The sequence below is a fragment of the Gallinula chloropus genome, assembly GCF_964237585.1.
Source record: "Gallinula chloropus genome assembly, chromosome: 13".
NCBI lineage: Eukaryota > Metazoa > Chordata > Aves > Gruiformes > Rallidae > Gallinula > Gallinula chloropus.
In genome coordinates this window covers 18,249,689-18,270,819 of record NC_140098.1, presented here as the reverse complement: position 1 = coordinate 18,270,819, position 21,131 = coordinate 18,249,689, and the positions used below count along the sequence as shown (strand labels likewise).

The 21,131-nt window shown below is 38.9% G+C and overlaps 1 protein-coding gene across 1 annotated transcript in view; it reads right to left on the bottom strand.

Moving 5' to 3' along the window:
• PKD1L3 (polycystin 1 like 3, transient receptor potential channel interacting) overlaps positions 1–12,261 on the bottom strand; it is a gene marked incomplete at both ends in the record, with an annotated part of 39,633 nt that extends 27,372 nt beyond the window's left edge. Inside the window, 9 exons of the mRNA XM_084270300.1 lie at positions 42–249; positions 3,014–3,112; positions 4,186–4,590; positions 5,247–5,473; positions 6,673–6,820; positions 7,232–7,342; positions 8,097–8,282; positions 11,188–11,352; positions 11,874–12,261. Coding sequence (XP_084126426.1) covers positions 42–249; positions 3,014–3,112; positions 4,186–4,590; positions 5,247–5,473; positions 6,673–6,820; positions 7,232–7,342; positions 8,097–8,282; positions 11,188–11,352; positions 11,874–12,261 — 1,937 coding nt within the window. The remainder of the gene's footprint in view (positions 1–41; positions 250–3,013; positions 3,113–4,185; positions 4,591–5,246; positions 5,474–6,672; positions 6,821–7,231; positions 7,343–8,096; positions 8,283–11,187; positions 11,353–11,873) is intronic.
• Positions 12,262–21,131: the final 8,870 nt, after the last annotated feature.

The window sequence follows — 21,131 nt, the reverse complement described above, 5'->3', positions numbered from 1 at the left end:
TAGTAATATTAACCAGAGAATAGTTGGGTTTAAAAACAGACCTAATTTCCAACTGCAGTTCTTGTTTTGCAGTCACATAGAGACATTGCTCATCCTGCCTCTCTTCATTGCCATGGCTGTGGACTGTGACCCTGACAGTCACTGCTGACTTTGGAGGAGGAAGGCAAGAAGGTGGGATTTGCACTTCAGTTTGGTTGGTTAGGATTATCTGTTGCTGCACACATTCGTTCCACTGAGGCCAGCAAGCTCCTGCAAAAACATTTCCTTTATAATTAGGATAGTCATAACATCCCTTGTCTCTTACAAAGGACTTTCCTGCCATGGGTTTCAAAGAGCTTTATAGAGCAAACAAGTTTTCTGAACCCAATTTAAACAGCATGTAATCAGAGTTCAGAGTACAGACTGTCTTCTTCAAAGTAATGCATGATGTCAGAAATAAATATGGGGACAGAACACTGATGTCCTGAATTTCAATCCAGGTTTTGGCCATAAATGTTTTTGCATCATGTTTGATGCTAATTATTGCTGGTTTATTGAGACATATGTACCTTGCAAATGCCTAACTATGTAAGTCACTTGGGATTAGTTCTTGGCTATGTGGGTGAGGGTTTAGGATGGTCAGATCATGAAAAATTGAAACCTAGGAGTAACCACCTTTGGGAAAAGACAAAACTGAGTACTATGGAATGTTGTATACCATAATTAGTTTGATATTAAAACTAGGCTAAGACAAAAGGACATTCTTCATGTAAACTTTAAAGCCAGAGAGTAAACTGTCCTTTACTCCTTTACATCCTTTACCTCTTGATCTGACAGGATAATGAGTGTGTTACTCATCAAATAGAAATTGGTGGAAAGGTTCAGTAAATGCACATACCACAGGACCAGAGAAAACTGGAATTATTGCTGTGGTCTGGCCAGCCAAGTGTAACAGTTGTGAAAGGATCCACATGCCGGCTCGGTTTAATATATATTTTGCTTTTTCTTTTCTGATCCTAAATAAGAAGACAACGTATCAGTTAGGACAGGAGCATCTATAAACATATATGTATCTTGCTTCTTTATAATGAAAAAGGTCTGAAAGTTTATTCTAATGTCCTGGGTTTGGCTAGGTTAGAGTTAATATGTCTTCCCCTTTTTTTTTCTCCCACTGTGTGTGAGGGAAATAAACAAGCAGCTGCATGGTGCTTAGGTGCTGGCTGGAACTAAACCACAACAGTCCAAAATCACTGTATCACATCTGTAGTTTAAATGTTCTTTCCCTGATCAGTGGTAGTGTGGAAGTAGAAGCTGTGGGAATAGAAGTGGATGACACAGAGAGACTGTGTAGCAAAATACTTCCAAACTCCTAAGTGGCTTAGGAGCCCAGCTCCTCTTTTCAAAACTAATGCAGGTACTTAGGAAACTAATTCCCATTCATTTTCTACTTCTGAACCAAGACTTTTAACCCTCAGACAATTGTTTGTCTTCTAGTGCATCTTCTAATTCCTTCCTTTTCTATCTGAATTGGATACAATACAACTATAGATAAAAAGGAGGGAGTAGCTGAATGTGTCTTTCTGTGTAACAAATTATGATAAACTTAGTTTCAAATTAGATTTATATATTGATCTGATGCAGTATATTCTTGCAGGCAATCTGTAAAGCATCATATCTCGTGGAGCAGCTCATTTACTATAGCAAACATTTGTCTGCTAGAGTTTTTAGGTAAAATTTAGGCCTTTCAGATGACAACAAAATACTCTATCTGGCAATTTTATTATTTAAATTTGTGAAACTGCTAACAATTGGTGTATCATTAATTTCTCACTTAGCCATAAACTGGAAATTTCTTTGCAAAATAACCTAAACATTCCAATACAGAGGCAGGAAACACTTAGAAACAGTATAAAAATATATCAAACTCTGCTTGACAGATAGCCCCTCAAAGAGAGGTTTCCAGGAGTCAAGTAGATAATTTAAAACTTCATCTAAGCACATGTCATTTTTCAAAATTGAATCATTATGAAATTCTTTAATCTTGTAATTGTTACTTTCAGGCTTTTATGAGTTGTAAATTGAATGCCTGTAAACGTATTTGTCTCAATGATTTTGGTGTAGATTTTTTGTTAAACTATATGGGGGACAGAAAATCTATTGCATAGTCTAGTATGCTACAAATATTTCTTTTCAATATCTTAAGCAGCATTTTTACTGGTAAGAAAAATTTCTATGAATTTGAATTTTAAGAAAAGATCTTTAAATAATACTCACATTTGTCCTTTGGTTATTTGTTCTGGAGATGATTTCTTTCTTGGAAAAATCTGTTTAATACAACAAAGAGCAGAATATTTTAGTGCTACTTGTAAAGCTTTCAGATGTTCTCAGTTAATATGACTTAAATACACAGGTTTGACTACCAACAGTCTGAAAGATGAGGCTATAAGAATCAGACTCTAGAACCGTGATAAGCAGTCTAGCTCCTATAGGTAAAACTGTAGCAAGCTAGTCCCATACTATAAAGAAGATGATCCTGATTCTTCAAACATAATGGTGTAAATAAATTCTTAGGAGGTGATGGAGTTTCACTGATGTACAAAGAAAAATTGTGGGAAAGCACTGAAAAAGTCTCAATAGGATTAGTATTAAAGTCACTTTATTCATGGAATAATCTGCTTTTGTAAATATAAGGATGAGCCATCTAGAAGCATTTACTTACAGCAGTTTATGAGTGTGTGATGCAAATATTTCCTGGTTTTGGAGCTATATCCTGAGCCATAAACATCACTAATTATTTCTAGGACAAAGAGCAAATGTGCAGTGTGTTAACATATACAGAGCAATGCCAATTTATGACTACTTCAAAGCCAGGGAAGCTGCCTGCATCAGGAAGAAGCCTCCACAAAACATTTCAGCACTGTTGCTGGAAGGAAAGCAATTACTAGATGCAAACCATGAAGGCTCCATGAAACACTCTGATTGCAACAAGACTCTTACGTGGTCAAAACCAGCACTGTCAGATTAATGCAATTACCTCCTGTATGAGAACTGTTTGCCAACACAGTGATGAACCCAAGATCCAGACTCATGTTTGAGAAGGCATTCATGGCTACCACTTTCACTAGGAAAGTACCTAGAGAATACAAATAGCCAGTTAAGAATAGCAGTGGGACCAGTCCATCATGTTTGGGATACAAAATCCAATATTTATAGGAAATCCTATTCTTTTTGTTAAGAGCTTTGGGGTTTTTCTGATGAAAAGGCTTTTCAAGGAACATTCTTCCCCTTTATCTCAGCTTTTTAATAACACAGCTACCTTTGTCCTACCACTTGCAATGCTATTCTTTGTCAGCTGGCTACAATATTACCGCACCAAAAACTAGAGCTGTGCTAGTACTGGAGTCCAAATGAGTTTAGGCATCTTGAGAGAGCAGCTGTCTTGCTTGAAAATTTCTGCCTGAAGGCAAGGGATGTTCAAATCAGCATAGGGAGAACCTAATAAATTTTTTAATATTGAATAAACTTAAAACATAAAATGAAATCATAATTAGCTTCTGGTGTTCCAGCTTTGGCAAAGGATTTGAATTAGAAAAGAAAACTTTTTTATCTTTTGCCACTGAATTAACTCTTAAGGACAATCTCCTTAATCCCACATTTTAAAGGCTTTGATTTCTTAATAATGCAAAGGAAAAATGCTAAAAAGCTTATTCATAATTAAGTTCCACAAAAATTATGTGTTGGAGACCAAAATACAGAAAAGCTCTCCTTTGTCACCTCTACTGAGAACTCAGATTATTAATTACTGCAGTGTAAAATGCAGAGGAGTGTAAACTTGAAAAGTTATACATATGAACAAAGAAGAAGAAAACGTTTTGTGATTCAGGAAAACATCATAATTTGTACTTGAAACAAATCTCATCATGAAAAAATAAACCCTGGTTTCACTATGTATTTTTATTGCAAAAAGCAGGTGAAACCTTGCTTTCAGTCTTCATATGGAGACCTGTTTGCCAGGTTTTTTTTTATTATTTTATAAGTCAATAAGCCTGTGCTGTTCATACTGTTCTGCAAACTGAGTCTGAGCAGCTAGAAAAGCTACTGAATTCAGCTGTCCATTATTGTCCCCTGCCCCAGAATGTTGTGACTGTGTGATCCCTCCACAGCTGTGAGTGCCTTGGAACCACAGAAGATGTCAGCATGCTGTACCTTCAGAGTGCATGGGAACGATGTACATTCGAGGTTGCCCATGAGGGCCATCTTCTTTGTGAGAGTGAGTTTCATTATATCCAATCACCTCAAACTTCAGCTTATCCGGGGCACCGTGAGTCACAGAGACATTTATCTCCAAACTCTCCCCCAGCTGCAGAGTGTGAGAAGCTAATACAGCCTGAAGACCAGATACTGGCTCAATTAAGTGCACAGCAAGACTCTCACAGATCTCCAATGTGGTTGTGTTGCTGGATGCTCGGATTTGCAGCTGATGTGTCCCTGGGCCTAGCAGCTCTTGAGAGGCACTGTCAAGTGTCAGATTGTGAGGGACAATTCCATCCTTTGCACTGGATTCAGTGAGTGTCATGTTATCTCCTAATATAGTGAAGGTCACTCCGTTGCCTGCAAAAAAATAGTTCAAAATTTCACACAGCCATCCAATTCTATCTGCTTTGGGCAGCATTCAGGTGTTTATAAAGGAGTCATAAGAACACTGCAGCAAAGCAGGGACTTTTAATACAGTCACTTCAGGTGGGTTTGTGCCCCCTCAGGCTCCTTATGGAAGTCTCTCATGTTTTCTGCTGGGAGTGTTAAGGCTATCAAGACAATTCACACATACACTACTAAATTCTATTTTTTTAAGCATATATGAGGATTCCAGGTGCTTGAAGTAAGAACAAAATGTACATCAGCAAGTGTGACCAGCTCAGCATGGAATCCTCTTACCCTCAATCAGAGAAGCCTTTTTGTGGATTCCTAAGTTCATATATTGAAATATTTCTTTTTGCTTCATGTGGATTCATGTGACTGAAGTTATGCTTGTACTTTGTCAGCTTTGCGTAGAGGGGAAAAACGCCAAACTTATGTTTGAGGTGGTGTAATAGCTCTAAGAAAGAACCCCTCCAATGGAGCTGAGAGCATTCAGTTGCAGGAATGCAACAATTAGAGGGAAAGCATTTACTAAAAAAGAAGTATTGTTTTGCACAATGAAAATCCTGCTTCTATCCCATGGGTAGCATAATGTTTAGCCTGCCATTTAAAGCATGCAGTGTAATTACCCTGACCTCCGCTGAGTTCAACTTGAATCCACAACAGGTCCCCATACAGGGTACGGCAGTGAGAGCTGTTCCCAGACTCATATTGGTTATAGCACCCAGTGACGCTGAGTCGGTCCATCTTATCTCGAACAGTCACCCGCTTCTGTGCCGTCACGTGCCACTCGCTGGTGGTGCATTCCACAAAAACAGTAAACTCTCCAGGAGACAAGTATCTGTATGTGATATTGCTGACCAGCCTAGAATAGAAAGACAACAGCTGCTTGTTGTGGAAGACTGTCCTGGGAAGTCCTTAGCCTTACATGGTAACAGTGGTCACAGTTCCCAAACTTCTGACCTGACTCAGCTCTCCTGCAATCACTGTAATCCCTCATTTATTTACATAGCAACTGTAGGGTTGAAGGGTCTTCCTTTGTTCCAGCTACAGTGTCATTAAGGATGTATGTCATCAGTGGTCATTCTCAAATCTAGCTATAACAGTGGGTACATTTTGCTGTAAAGTAGGTAGATTACAGTTTGGTAACATGCAACATTAGATCGGTTTTATGGCTTGCTGGCTCTGAGGACAAACATGTAATTTTGCACACTGGAACATATAACGGAGCCCTAATTTTCTACTCTTCATTTTATTCCCAATTTACTATCTCTTGGGTATATCAGTGGGAGCTGAGGCTCCTCAGCATTTTGGTAGAGCATTCTTTTGCTCTGTTTTTTTATGTGCAGCTGCTTCTGTTCTTGCCCATGCTAGCAAAATTGTGCAGCTCCGGTCATGGTAGCAGTAGGAGATGAATGGATATGAAGAAGTCTGTAGCTGTGAAAGAATGTTTACTGGTTCTAGTATGTTGCTACTTTTTGGTTTTCACTCTTCTACACTTAATTTTCTAGTTGACACATAGGATTCCATTAGTAGACAACTAAAGTTCTAGAGTCATTATCTGGCATTTCTAGAACTACAATAAAATCTGATTTTTAAATCAGGCAGAAAAGTGTTTGATCTTCTAAAGATGTGATTTTTATGCAATTAAAAAAAAAAAAGAAGAAAAACTCCAGAATGCCATTGTATCATTTTAAATATTAGAAAAATAATCCTTAAACTTAAGAAAATAATGCCTCTTTTTTTGGCAATTAGTGACATGTTTTGAGTAATCTTATGTCTTTGGATCTGGAATAAAATCTCTTAGTAAGAAATAGGAATTCCTTGTCACAATAAGCAGAAGAAATATTGTGGTTGGTAGCTTGACTTAAAATTTTCTATTGATTTCAAAACAAGTTTCTGCAGAATCCAAGTGTCTTTTATGTATGGTCCATTATTAATTTTTAAATTAATTACTTTTTAACATTTAAGAGACTTAGATTTAAGAGACATTCAATCAAATACAAGCAGTGAAATTTACTGGTTGTCTGACAATACATGAAGGATTTATCTTACGTTAGAGGGTAGTAAGGATCAATAGTGTGGCCATCTCCAGTGCTAATGATGCAGGAAAGGTTGCCAGAGTATGGAGAGAGCAGCCAGTTCAAACCAACCACGATACTTTCAAAGACAAAGCACTTATCTGTTACAGCCAGCTGCAGACCTGTAAAACATAATGACAGAATTCAATGCCATTGTTTGTCTACATTTCTTATGTAATTCAATTAATTTTCACGTATTGAGAACAGACCTTCTCCAAAGCAGCACTGATGCTGCTGCTAATATGAGCACATTGGGGGCAGGACAGGGAGCTGATTCTTTTCCATACCTACTGGTCAAGATTCTAGTTGGACATAATTTCATTTAAGCATGTTTTATGTGTCTGAATTTCCTGGCTTTGTACCCTATCATAACCCCTCAGTGAGGACAGGGAAGCTACATTTTTCTGCCTGTTTTTAGTGGTCAACACTCTTCTAGGTTCTGCCCTGAGGATAGAGCAGTGATTTTTAAGATAACCATCCATGCTCACAGTGTTACAGCAAAGAGCAGAACAGAACAGCCCCGTTCCACTTACCTTCCCTGCATTGGTATTGAATAGACAAATAGCTTCCAGAAGCTGGACACGGATCTCCAAAGGAAGTGCCGTCCGCTGCCACCTGGCAGGCCTGAAGACCATGACACTGGCCTGGAAAGAAGAACCATTTTATATGAAATAGTGGCTTTGTTCTTTGGCTGTTCTAAGAGCTCAGATGACACATGACTACAGAAACAGAAAAGGGAGGTGGACCAGTGTTGTGTCATTGACTTCTAGACAAACTCCCACATCACTTTGACTTTAGTGTGTTGCTTACTGCCTGGTATTTCTTAGCACTATTCCACTTTATTTGAATAAAGCTGAATTAGAGAGGGTTAAAAAAAAAAGTTATGTGTTTTGTATTATTTTGTCTGGAAGCCCAAAAATTCACCATAGGATGGGCCATAGTCCCTGTTTAGTCTGGCAAGCCTCAGAGCCCTGTAGCTCCAACAGACTGTATTCAACATGCTGCAGGCAGCAGCAGATCCGTCCTGCCCCATGAGTGCCAGCCTTCTCATCCCTCTGGTTTGGAGTTAGGTCTATATGGATGTGTTCTCTTCCATCTCTGTCAAACCTAGGGTCTCCCATTGAGTGCATCAGGGAATCAGTGTACCCACGTTTACTTCACATAGCAAGAGGAATCCCTTTTCCCCATTTGTATCCCCTCTCTTCCTGTGAATCTCTGCTTCTCACAAAATCCCTCCTCTCCATCCAGCCTTCTATGGGAGCCTTCACCATGTCAGAAGTAGGAATATTCCACTTTCCCATTCACTAGCTCTACTAAAATACAAGATAAAATATTTTAGGGACCAGGAAATTTGGCATGTACTCTATGCTTTGGACAAGCAGTGCCATAAGGTACTACCTGATACTTCATCTTTGACACTGATCCAGCTACAGTCTTCATTTGTCTCATACTGGAGAGGAGTCTCCGATACACAGTAGTGAGGTGTCTTCCGTCCATAGAAGCTCTCTTCAATTTGAATAACTTCTCCAGATCCACACTGTACAGTGGCATTGTAATTATCACAAGCAATGCTCTGGCCAGATTCTAATAGTTGAAAAAAAAAACATATTTAACCTTTTGAATTTCTGAAAAATCCTGCTACAGTTCTCCTACACATCCATTTTTTTGTTTCTTTCTTCCCTTTTCTTCTTTATAAGCCAAACAATTAAGAAAATGGAAAAAAAAGAACAAAGAATCAAATATATTTCTATTTTTAAATCCAGAAGAACAGATTTATGAGTTTTACTTCCTTAAACAAAAGGTTGATAACATTTTTAATAATCAAAAACTTTTTTTTGAAAAATAAACATATTTTTGTGGAAAACACTTAGCATTTATTTAACCTACAGCACTGGAAGGTTTACAGTTACTCCTTGCTTCAGAAAGACCTTTGTGGTGGTGTGTGATTTTCATAATATTCAGGTAATTGCTCTGGAGAATCGTTTGCATATTAAGTATGAGACTTGATCCCATTTCTGCTACAGAAACACCTTTTTTCCTGTGTGATATTCAACTGACTTCATTCAGCAGGACTGCTCAAATGAGTAAGGTCGTATCTCTAAACGCATACACCTCATTCTTTGATTAATCTGGGACAGTTAATTATCTTTCAGAATTCTTAGTATCCTGTAGTAATCAGGATACCTAATACCCTGAAGAGGGGGATGCAAGACTGCTCTCACATAGAAGTGTTGCAAAGGAATGGTTTTGTTTCAGCTGTCTCAGGCTTAAATATATTGTCCTCCAGTTGCTGTTTTGATCATTTTCCTTAACTACCTTGATTAGCAGTGTGAATGTGTGCACACTACAGTAATTGTTTGCTATTGTTATTTAAAGGCTAAATCTAAGCCTGGCTGTAACTATAGCAACATAATCAGTTTACAGATTAGAACTCTCTAAATAAGCTTGAAAAATAATTTGCTGTTAAATTTTAGTACAGGCTATCATCTCATGCATTTTTTTGTTCTTTACTTTGTATAGAGAATTCCCATAGTATTTATTGTCTCAGCAGGAGACTGTCCTGTTCGTTGCTTGTACCCATAGTACACCTATCTCAAATGATCAAGCAGGCAAGTTAGGGGTTCCACTTGAAGTTTCAGGCTCAGTGTTAATGTGAACCAAGCCTCAGAGCAGCTGTGTGTAAAGGCCTGAGTATCACTATGCCCATTTTAGAGACAAATTTAAGCATTGTCAGGTTGTGAGAAAGTTGCTTTTGTTTTTTTGAGCTATCAGATATAACTCCTTGCATGCAAAGCTGGTAAAAGAGGAGTGTGTTATTGAAATATGTGTGTGTATTAATGGACATGGGCTGCAGATTCTGAAAACAAGGCTATAATTGCCTCAATCTGTTCTCAGTTTCCTGGGTAATGGAATGATGGATGTAGCATAGGACATTGTCACTCAATAATGCAAACACTCATTGCATTTAATGGGCTTTAAGTCAGGTCCTATGGTAACAGATGATGGCTTCCTTACAAACAGTTGTCTACTGTAGTTGTAATGGAAAAATTATTTTAGTCTGGTTTTGCAAGGAAAATAAGCTTAAGGGGCTGTGCTGTCTGCCAGCTTCCTCTCCCCCAATCATTTTTAATGTTGGTCATCTTCAGCCAAACTTGATGGAAAGATATAAACCTCAAAGCACCCTAAAATGTCATTAGAATCAATAGCTAGGTAGAAGAGAAAGAGATACATCAGTGCCTCTGTTAGGAGTGGGGTTTATAACCCAATGTTTATCTGTTCCATGATGTGGGATTTAACTGGCCAGGACATACAGCTGGAGCTTCCAGGCAGCTGCAGTACTGCAGGGGAGGGAGCTGAGGGAGGGAAAAGTATTTGCAGAGGTGGGGCATGCTGGGGATATGGGAATGAACTGGGAGTGATGAGGAGGAGAGTAGGGAGGGGATGTGGAACAGAAAATCAGGACAGGAAACAAAACTTTATTAGTTTTGCTGATTATGGAATTAGTTGTTAATTATGTCAGAAATAGTACAGTACTGGTCCAGGGCAGTAGCAGTTCTAGGGCTTGTAATAACCTGTACTTGCATACTGGATTTGAAGGCTTCTTTTTATATCAGTGAGATTCCAGCCCGACTCTCTCCTTCCAGTGCTTGTGACCTTAGTTCTAGTTACAGTTTAAAATACATGACTTACATGCAAAGTGTGAGGAACACAAATTCCCCTCCTATCTATATCTTGAATGGGACAATATTGCCATCATTCCTCTCGAGGACTGTTTGTTCCAAGTCACAATTTAAGGGACACAATGTCTTTAGATTTTCTGTCAGAGCACTAAAAAACCACCAGGAAGTACAGGTTCCTGTCTGCTGCCTTATCCTGAGGAAGCCCTCAAACTTCATGTGATGGAAGGGTTTGAGAAGAAACAGGAAAAACTTGCTTTCGCTTTTGCTTGCTCCAGGCTGCTAGGAACAGTGTCTCTGGAAGCCTGGCTGTATTTTTTCTTGTTACAAACAGAAATTATTTTGGGTCATGTTTATGGTTAAGAGTATGTTTACAGGGCAGTCATACAGGTCCCACCTAGCTCAGGTGCCATGGTGGTGTGGGAGTTTCTTTGTGCAACTATCATTATACATTACTCAAACTGGCTTTAGCTAGCTTATGTCTGCTGTAGATGTAGACTGCTGCACATTTAAATTTGCTCTCAAATCCATTTCTATTTTGCTGTCCTCTGTTGAAAACCTGGGCCTTAATGGCCAGTTGCTAAGCACCTACATTTCCCTGTGATTTCAGGGTTCCTTCTTTTTTTGGATCAGATCTTACATCAGCACACTGGAAAAAGAGCACCTCCTAGGGTTCTATGGCTTTTTATCCATTCCCTTTTAATAAACTTTATTAGGTTATTGCACAGCCCCTTTGAAAGCAGCAAGGCAATTTATGCCCAGTTGTGAACATAGCATGCTCACTTCTCAGTCCCAGCTGTTATGTGTCTTACCAAACTCACAAATGAAGTCAAATTCCTGGCTGCAATTTTCAGTCACACCCCACTGATACTTGGCGTTCTTCAGGATGTACCCGCATGTGGATGAGAAGGGAGAAGGCTGATCCTTGTACCAGTTACTGTAGTTTAAATTTGAAGTGTCCAGCCACATCATTGTCCCTGTGAACAAAATAATTGTGTCCTGAACATTTATTTTCCAGAGTAATATGAGGAACTGTAGCCTTGCTCTTGCTGAAGAAGAGATGGTTTTGTCTGCATAGGGATCTTCAATTACTTTTTATACTGAACCTGATAAAACAACACTGCCACTTTCCCCTGTGCTCCCAGCCTCAAGATTCAACCATTTCTCTTACATCAGATCTTGCAGCACTTCCTAGTGTGTTGAATTGGCTCAGCTTGCTCTTCCACTGGAAAACTAACCAAGCATATTATTTTCACAAGGTCAGCAAGCTGATCTAATTCACACAGCCACAAGATCCAATGGAAATGGTGACAACGTGCAACTTGGAAGCGAAACAGGCAGTTAAAACTTAATGTAAATCTGAAGATACAGTAACAAAAGACAGTGACATTTCAGCAGATGTCTATCTACAGTGGGACTGATTGCATTTGTTGTCAGGTTAAGTAAGCATTATGGGCTGATACAGTTTTAAAGAAGACAGGATTACAAAATCACCTACCGTCAGTAGTTTCATTCAGCAAGAAGTTTGAGATCAGTCCTATCCACCATTCCTGATCCTCAGAAATATGTTTTTGCAAGAATTCCTGAGTTTCCTCATTTTCAATGAAGACAAGGTGCCCCCCTCCTCTCTCACACCAGCTCTGGGCACTTGTGAAGGTACGCTGGAGTCTAACAAATTCATAGCATGAATGCTTGAAAGCTCGCTGGTACTTGGAGCACAGGATTCCTTCATCAACGGTTGCCTCCTCCACAGCCAAGCATACAGCAAGTGAAATTAGAACTGTGATCACAAGCCACATTCTCAGCTCAGTGCTGTGTGTGGCACTGGTCTTGCTTATCACATTGCCCCTCTTTTTGCTGCCTTCTTCAAAAGCTTGAGATGTCATCCTTGTCATGGCATCAGTATCTATCCTTCCTCTTTGCTGCTTTGCAACAATAGCAGCAGAGGCATGGAACAGATGGTGATTGTGTCTGAGGATGCATGCAAGAAGTGTTGATGCTAAGTCACTGTGATGGCCATTGTGAGGCCCATTGTATAAATGTCTCATTCCATATGAAGTCAGTTTGAAGAGACAAAATTAGAGTAGTGTTTACCTCATGAGCAGAGGAGATAAAGTTGATATATGCTGCTATTGGACACGTGGAAAAGTGAGATAAAGCTCCTCCATCAAAGGCATCATTGTGTGAACATTAAAGCTGGAGGTCTTTGCAGAATCAACAAAGAGACTCAGTAGTAAGAATGAGAGGTGAATGAGAAAAATGAGAAACACAAGGAGTTATGAGATGGGAAAACACACAGTGCTCCTTTAGGTACATTTATTTGTTTTGAATTGCTTTATTTTAATAATTATTATTTGAGGTGCTTCTTTTGGATGCTAATACAATGCCTACAATTATTGTATCATATTCATCCTGTCCATGTGTTTACACATAGGCAGGTTCATCTCAGCTGTCCCAAGTAAGCTTCCTTTTGAAACATTGTGTCTGTTTTGATTTCCACATCGCAAGTGATATGCTTCCAGCATCCTTTAAAAGATAAGCTGCTTAACTATTTAGAGCTACCTGCTAGGAGGTAGAAGGGAAGGCCAGAACTTAAAGGAGTGCTTTAGAAAAGATTAAAGTATTGCCTTAATCATCAGAGTTACTTGAAACCCTTATCTGCACGTTCCAAAGGCTGCTGATGGACTTTGGGGAGGCCAGCCCAGCAACATTTAGGAGCTGAAAACCCTAAGTGCTTCTGAACTTCCTTACAAAAGATGCCCATCAGGTTTACCAGGCTGCCAGATTAGCAGAAATACAGTGCAAATAAGGATCTTTAGCTATTGCAATCCTGTCCATGGCATTAGCTCCATTGAATCTGATGCAATTATCATTAATTTATACCATAACCTGACACTGAAAGAACATGCACTTATATTTGGACTTGGATCAGTGAGCCAGCTACTGCTGGATGCAGGAAGCAGTGCTGTTTGGTTTAATTCCCACATTGCAGAAATGCCACCTGCATTGGACTATTGAGCTGAAGGTGATGCACGTGTTGCAGTTTGCTGGTCCAGCTCTAGCTCTCTAAAGCTTCCTTGCAAAGTATGTGTACTGCATCCAGTAAGCATTTACAGTGGTCCTCAATCCCAAGACTTTTCTAGACCTCTGGTTCATAGTCATTTTGCTTAGTTGGATTAAGCAAAACTTTGATCAGGGTTTTCAAGATAAAGCTCATGCAAAGTGTTTAGTGGGTAGGAAAAGTGTGGGGAAGGAGAGAAAAGGAGAAGAAAATGCACTGTAATGGAGGGATAGACAGTACACTGGGTGTTTCCCACTGCACTTGAAAATCAAGACTTACCTCAGCTATGGAACCCTTGGAGCATGTCCCACATTCATTTCTGACTGATTAATAGAGAGGGCTGATGGAACAGTTCAGATATGAATATTCAGACTGGGTTTCCCATACTCTAATTATCTGATGGATCTGGCCCGGTCATTGCCCAGATACTCATTCACTTCCTGGAAGAGACCATATAACTATGATGATCATCTGGTTCTGTTGAGGGTATCTGCAAAATAGGAGTCTCTTTTGGGCTGCATACAAAACTTCATAGGCTTCAATTTGGGAACCCCCAACCCAACTCTTTTATATTCAAACTATTGCAAAAGTCAGAGCTGAGGGCAGGTGCAGTTCAGTTGGCCACTGTATATTTTCATGACATTTCCTTCAGAGTCCTTGCTGCTTCTTGGGCCATGCTGACTTGCCAAGCGTTGGAGAAGCTGGCAGCCAGCCCTTCCACTTTGTCCTCTTAGATATGAGAAACACAGCCTGTTTCTGAAAACAGATGTGATGGAGGAGACTGTACTTAAGTGTATCTGGCTTGGTGATACGGACTGTGCATTTCCAGTAGGTGCCATTGACTCACATTTGTGATGAATGGATTTTGTAACATCCAGTTCCCACTCTGCAACTGGAAAGTTGACTACACAAAAATAATGCTAAAAATGCCAGAGCTAGAGGTACCACAAGCTATGCTTTGAATCTGCTCCAAAGACAGTGAAATTAATGAAAGTCTTGTCTCTGGTTTGATGGATTTTGAAGCAGGCCTACAAAAAGAACAAATAATCTTTGGAAATGTCTACAAATACAGCCAAGCTTTACAGGTGAGTCTACTATTGGCAATTTCTCCAGCAGTGTTAATTTTTTTTCCTGATCTACAGTTACTGTAAGTAACTCTTCAACTGCCTGCAGCAGATGGGGAATGGAAGATGGTTTCCCCCTTCTGTAGTTTGTTAACTTCATGTATTTTAGTCCCAGTAAACCTGTCTGTCCATTTACAGAAAAGAAAGCACTGTGTTAAAAGCATCAAAATTAGCAATTAGTGTTCTCAGGAATACAGAAATTTCCTGAAAGCCCGTTACATTCATAACTGAAAAAATGGTTTGATTTCAAATAAACAGGGCTCTCTGAATTTACCATTTTGCAGGAAACAGGCTTTTTTGCTTTTTTCCTCAACAGAAAGGTGTTTCTTAAAAATAGTTTTCTTATGCTAGAAGTACAAATGGAAGCTTCACAGTATAATGGTTTATTAAGCTTTTTTCACTCTTTGCCTTTGTGTAGCTAGCTGAATTGAAATAATTTAAATAGTTTAAGAAGATACTTAAATATCCACATATGCTAGTGTGGAAGAGCCAAAATGGTACACCTGACTGTGTAATCTCATCTTGCATGTTTCAATAGGGAGTCACAGAAGAGCTTAAATAAGCTTCTCTCATTGTCTCAAGGGGGTGGTTGGCAATTACAGTAAGTTATCCTCTTCTGGATGCCCATGGGAGTGGAGCTGACCCCAAACAGGTGTGTAAAGCCCCTCCAGTATCTTCAGGGAAGTTTTGAAGAACTGGGGTAGACTCACAAAATAGAAGTCTGTATATAAGCACTGTTTTAAGGAAATGTGAGCCTTTTGCATATAGCCAAAACTTGGTAATCCTTCTTCAGTTATAGCTGCCTGCCTGAAAGGCTGATGTAGCAACCACCCTTCAGCATGTGCCATGTACCAGTGACTTAAACTAAAACATATTCACCAGCTAAAATAAGGATTGCAAAGCAATCGTGTTTTGCAAGCTTTGACTAGAAATTAGTGACAAAGCTTTTTTGGTATTTTCACACCCTCACTCCAAGCTGTGATAAAGCTATGAATAACTCCTTTGTTTGTGAACTCTCTTGCCTCTGTTGGAATAAGTCTTTGGTTTTTCTCAGAAATGTTTTAGGGGGCTCAGTAGATCTCTTCCAGAGTCCTAACTTGCCCTTATGAGTAATAGCAGATGGTGGCCCTCAAGACAAAGTTTCTTCAGAAAGCATTGTGCTATATAAAACATCAATGATTTATTTCTGCTTTTCAAATGGATTGTTCACAGTTTATTATTTGTTGTTGTTGCTTTTGTTGTTGGAATTAGAAGTTGTTGAGGTGAAAGAAATTTGAAGTGTATTTTAAGGTGCTGAAAAAGTTCATCGGTGTTGAAAAAAAAAATAATGGTGGCCTATGTTGTTGTTTCTGTGAGGGAACCTTCTGGATGTTGTTCACCAGTGCTAAAAATTGAATCCATTTACAACCAGCTCAGTTTTGGTAACCAAATCTCAAAGTACTCATAATCACTTTTTTGTTTCTTTTAAAAATTAAATCTAAGCTTATATATGTAAATTATGCACCATTTGGAAAGTTTAGCTTTATATGTCTAAATTGTTGAAGAACACAAGATGAGCACTCATCTTACCTAACATATGTACATGTGGTAGGCTTGCCTTGACACCTCTGCAAATCAGCCTCAAATTAGGCAGCAAGGACAGGATTGAAATTTTTGAAAAATACTGAACTTCAGTGTCCCAGACCTGAGAAAAATCAGTTTCAGGATTTCACTGGGCTATTGAAGAGCTTGGTGTGTTGACAAGGAGAGGTGCCATCACTGACTTCAAGGTGATCCTGATTTGTAGCCTACTGCAGATTACATCTGCATCATGACAGCCTAAGAGCATCCTGTGACTCAAAAGGCCATTGCAGCACAGCAGAATAGCTTGACAATCCTTAGCAGAGGCCAGAAAGTAGTAGATTTAAAGAGTTAAGGAAGTGAAGAGCTGCCAATGGGAAGAAATAAATCACACCTCCATTCATTTTGGCTGTTGTTCATTTGCCTTGAGGAAGAGCAAGTAAATTTACACTCTACAGGAGGATATTACCATCTTTACATTTCTGAATATTACTGAATGTAATGTGTAGATTTTATCAGGAGTAGAAATATCTCTCTGTTCTATGAATTGAATAATCATAAATGGAAAACTGATTTATATTACACTGGATTTGAAGTGGACAAAAGAAGATTTCTGGGTATCATTAACTAGAGACAAGATCATGAGTGATCCATTTTAGTTCCTCACATACATCTCTGCAGTGTGCAGAACTGCCTTTTGAAAGGATCTGTTTCATTATTACCCAAATAGGTGGGAAGTACTGAGCAGACTGACCAGAAAGGGATGGAGAAAAGCCCCTAGGTGCACCTACATCTTACATCTTTCCAGCCAACTTAAGGTGTTCACAGTCACGATTCCTTCCTTGCTGCTCTCCTGGCTTGCTTGTCCTGATAGTGAGACCTGGTTATTTGCTGACTCAAAAGGGTTTATTTTTGTTGTTGTTCTACTGTCTAATTTTCCATGTGGCAACACAGTGAACTTATCAGTGAGCCTTGCCAAGTTGCAACTTTGATCTTATCTTTGTTTAGAAAAACACGGAAAACACTTCTTATCTTTACAGGGTGCGGTAATTAAATTAGACATTCATGCCTGGCATGATGGGGTCAAGATAAAGATAATAGCCCTGCATTCAGGAGTTGCTGTGTTGGACATCATTTCTGTTTAGAGGATGTGTATGGTCAGCTTCTGTACAATTGCTGCCTGGATAAGTCCCTGAGGATCTTCTCCTAGGAACTGTCCCTTCAGAAGCATCTCGCAAGCCTTTGGTCTCGTAGCTTGACTTTCCTTACCTGCCATACTGTTGATGCCTCAGTTCTCCCTCCCTTTCCCAGATAATTCCTATGTTTTATTGCCTTCCACAGCAGAACTTTGACTACCGGGGAAGAAGGGGATAAGAACATTAATTGAACTAGGGTTATTGATGGCTAAGGTTAGCTTTGAATTCACATAGAAAGTAGCAGAGCTATCTGCAGCATCTGCTGACACCTCATGTGTTCTTATGATCATGACTGACTAAGCGGAAGAATTTAGATGTGCCATTATCTTAATGAGAGAACTGTTCTAAGGATTAAAGGTACCCTCTTTGGGTAGGTAACACATTAACTGGTAGGTACAAATGGACTGAACTTATGCTGGCACACACAAGAGGCAAAAAAAAATTGCTTGGATCTGAATCTACAGCCATCACAACTCAACTGGTGTCTTTGCAGTGGCTCCAGATTTCCATAAGCATAAGACTGGAGAGATTTCCAAGGCAGTGCAGTCTTGTTTGTTTTATCACATTTCGTACACATTTTTCTTCTGCATGTTATAAGCTATTTCTGAGCTTACAGGACATGAAAACAGAAAGAAAAAGCTGTGTTATGGGTTGTTTTCATCAATAATGTCTCTTAGTAATAGATACCCAACATCCTACAAAAGAGATCAGCTTCACAATCCCTACAATGGGAAGACAGGAGATGCAGCAGCCTTTACATTCAGAAACACTGATTTTGTGTTAAGCACTCAGTTGACATCTGACTAAAACCAGAAAAAACTTCTTTTTATTTTTTCTTTTATGTTCTCACATAGAGGCACAGTAGGCTAAAAGGCAGGACAGTGTGTAGCAGCATTAACTTCTGTCCCTGTAAATGTCTGTAACACCATTTCTACACCTCAGTCATGGAAGGGAACGCCAACCTTCATGTTGTCATTCTGCCCACTTGAAAACACATTACTGAACTGTGTAACTTATTAAATATTAAAACATGTAAATAGTCTGGGGATGTTGAAAGATGCAGCTAAGTTTATAGAAGCCTTACAGTGAGGAAGTTTATGTAGGTGCTGTGGCTATTTGCTTGTTTGGATGTCGACTGTTTAAATGCTTGGGGAGTAAGATGAGTGGGTGAGCTCAGTCTGGTTGGATACTAGCACGAGTGGGCCAGCAGTTCTGGGCTTCAGCACTTGAAGAGTCTTAACACTAAGTTGCAGTATCTTTTTATTTAAATGAATTGTATTTCTGGTGATATCTATTAAATATGACTGTACTAAAAGAAAATAGTATTTTTTGTTTAAAATACTGAAATCTCAGAAAAATCTCACAAAAAATTAAAATCTCATCAAGAAGATTAAAATCTCACAAAAATAGTTATTTTGATCCAAACAATACTATCAAAACTGGTTTGATCTAAACAAAAAATATATAGAAACTACTGTTATTTAAATGTGAACAAACTATAATAGTAGTTTGTGTTTGCAATTAAACTTGGACAGTGCCAGAGAAATATTCCTAGATAGCATTGGTGGTATTTCTTTTGAAAGGAGATCATGTCAATAAGAGAGTGTTTAACAAAGATTAGAATTTACATCTCTTGGCACAGTGAGATAGCAATTTTAAGTTCCTATTGGTTTTACTACTGGAGTCTTTATTTGGTAATGATAGGTAACAGTTGATAGTTGACAGTTCTTAGCACAGCTTAAATTCATATTGAGGTAATTTGACCTCTGTTAATGGCTTTAATTAAGATTCAGATTTTATAACAGAAAGGTTGAGATTAAAGTAATTTAAGTACTTCTATTTTGATATATAGATAACGAGTAAATTATTTGCTTCTTGTGTAAGTGAACCAAAAGTACAAAGGTAGACACATGGCAATGACGTTATTTTTATTCTAGAAACAGTTAAGCAGCTCCTCTGCCTTGTGAGGAGCCTTGTGTTTCCATTGAGCACAGACATCACACTCTAAATGTCATCCCCAGCCTTGCCTGGCCACAGAACACACAGCCAGACCAGTGCTGGGTGGGGTAGTGCTTTGCTCCAGAGATGGCTTCAGGCCCTTTTTAAGTTTGGGAAAGAAGTTCAAGGCACGCAAAGACTGGAGGGAAGTGAAAGCAAAAACAACCCAAGAGGAAACAGCTTGTAGCCTTCACCACAATTGTTTAAAGCAGAAGAAAATCCAGTGAAGAAGACCTGCCTAGGGTGGGGAGCTGATAACTTGAAAAATGTTGTCATGAGGGTTGAACAGAGAGAGGAAACTGTGGGGAGAAATGGTAGATTCAGTTGGGAGATTTGTACTTGAAGGATTCTGCAACTGGATAGTGTTTGTAAGTAAGGTGAAGAGTCAGAAGAGGCTATTCAAACCATGGGATTGGCTCATTTGCATTAAGGCCTATGTTTTAAATGCTCCTTACTGCGAAAAGTAAGCAGACAGTTTCCCTGAGTTGTAGTAAACATTATATCTGTGTGTCTGGTAAACCCAAGGTCAGACAGCTGGGGTAGTCTCTCCAGAGAGGGTTGTATTTCCTCTGTGTTCTTGGGAACATGGAATTCTAGACCCTCCTCCATTCTCTCCCATCAAATGTGTTTCTACAAAGGGAGAAGAAACTGTGAAATAATAAAAGAAGAGAAGTCACCCAATCCACATCTACTTCTGATGATAATGACATGTTATAATTATAAATCAATATGTTTATATTTCTCCATTTTAATGTAAAACAGGAGAAATTACACAGTTAGGAATATTAATTTCTCCTTACTTACTGCTTATCTGTATTAACATGATGAAAACAACAGAAAAATGTGATATACTGCTAAATAAAGAAATTTTCTCTGACAAGCAGGAAAAATTACCTTTACAGTGCCACCTTATTTAAGTTGTACAAATTCAGGACAAAACTTTCAGGCACTAACGCCTGAAATTAGCCACCAAAGCACATCTGGGTTATTTTTAAAAGCTGCTAGATATCTTCAGCTCCTTGTTCTTCCATTCAAACAACTTTTAACAAGGATTCCAATTACCTCATCCTAGCTGAGTCTTACATTAGATCAACAGCCATGGTGAAGAAGGGCAAAGGTGGTTCAAATTGATTTTTTCTATTGCTTGCTTGCTTTATGGAAATCTGCTGAGCCCTCCTGCAGGGCAGACCACTCACAGATCATGTCATTAAAACTGCAGCTTTAAGAACTGTGGTCATGTAATGGCTGAAGATAGGTGGAAGAGAACGTGTTAAAGCAAAGCAGAACACCATGGACAGAAGAAACATCCCCATGGCTTAGTGGAAATAGAGTTAAGTGGCTTTCCTTTTTTTCCAGATCCTTTTCAGTCTCTAACGTGGCTTAAAAATACCTCTCTTGACTTTGTGTGTACAATTAAGAACACCTCTCAATGCACACACACACGCACTCTGTCACATATGTACATATATACATATACATACATATAGTGTGTGTTGGTGTGCATATATATCTACATATGTTTATGTATGTGGACTTTGATTCCCTTCATCTCCATTCTGGTTCAATCATGCTGTTTATTAATATTACTGACTCAAACAAAATCAATATATTTTCTTTTTTTTAAATCTGTTTTTTTATTTGTTCTCAGCTGTTTGTGTCAGTGCTTCCCAAACTGAGACAAAGGCATGCTGTCCTGATGATCTGCTGCAGTGAAGATAGACCATCAAACAGACAATAGCTTCAAAAGAGAGAAGCAAGGTATGAGTGCAGCAAGTCTCTTAGAGCAATGAAGTGTAGCACAAATTGTGTTTCAAATA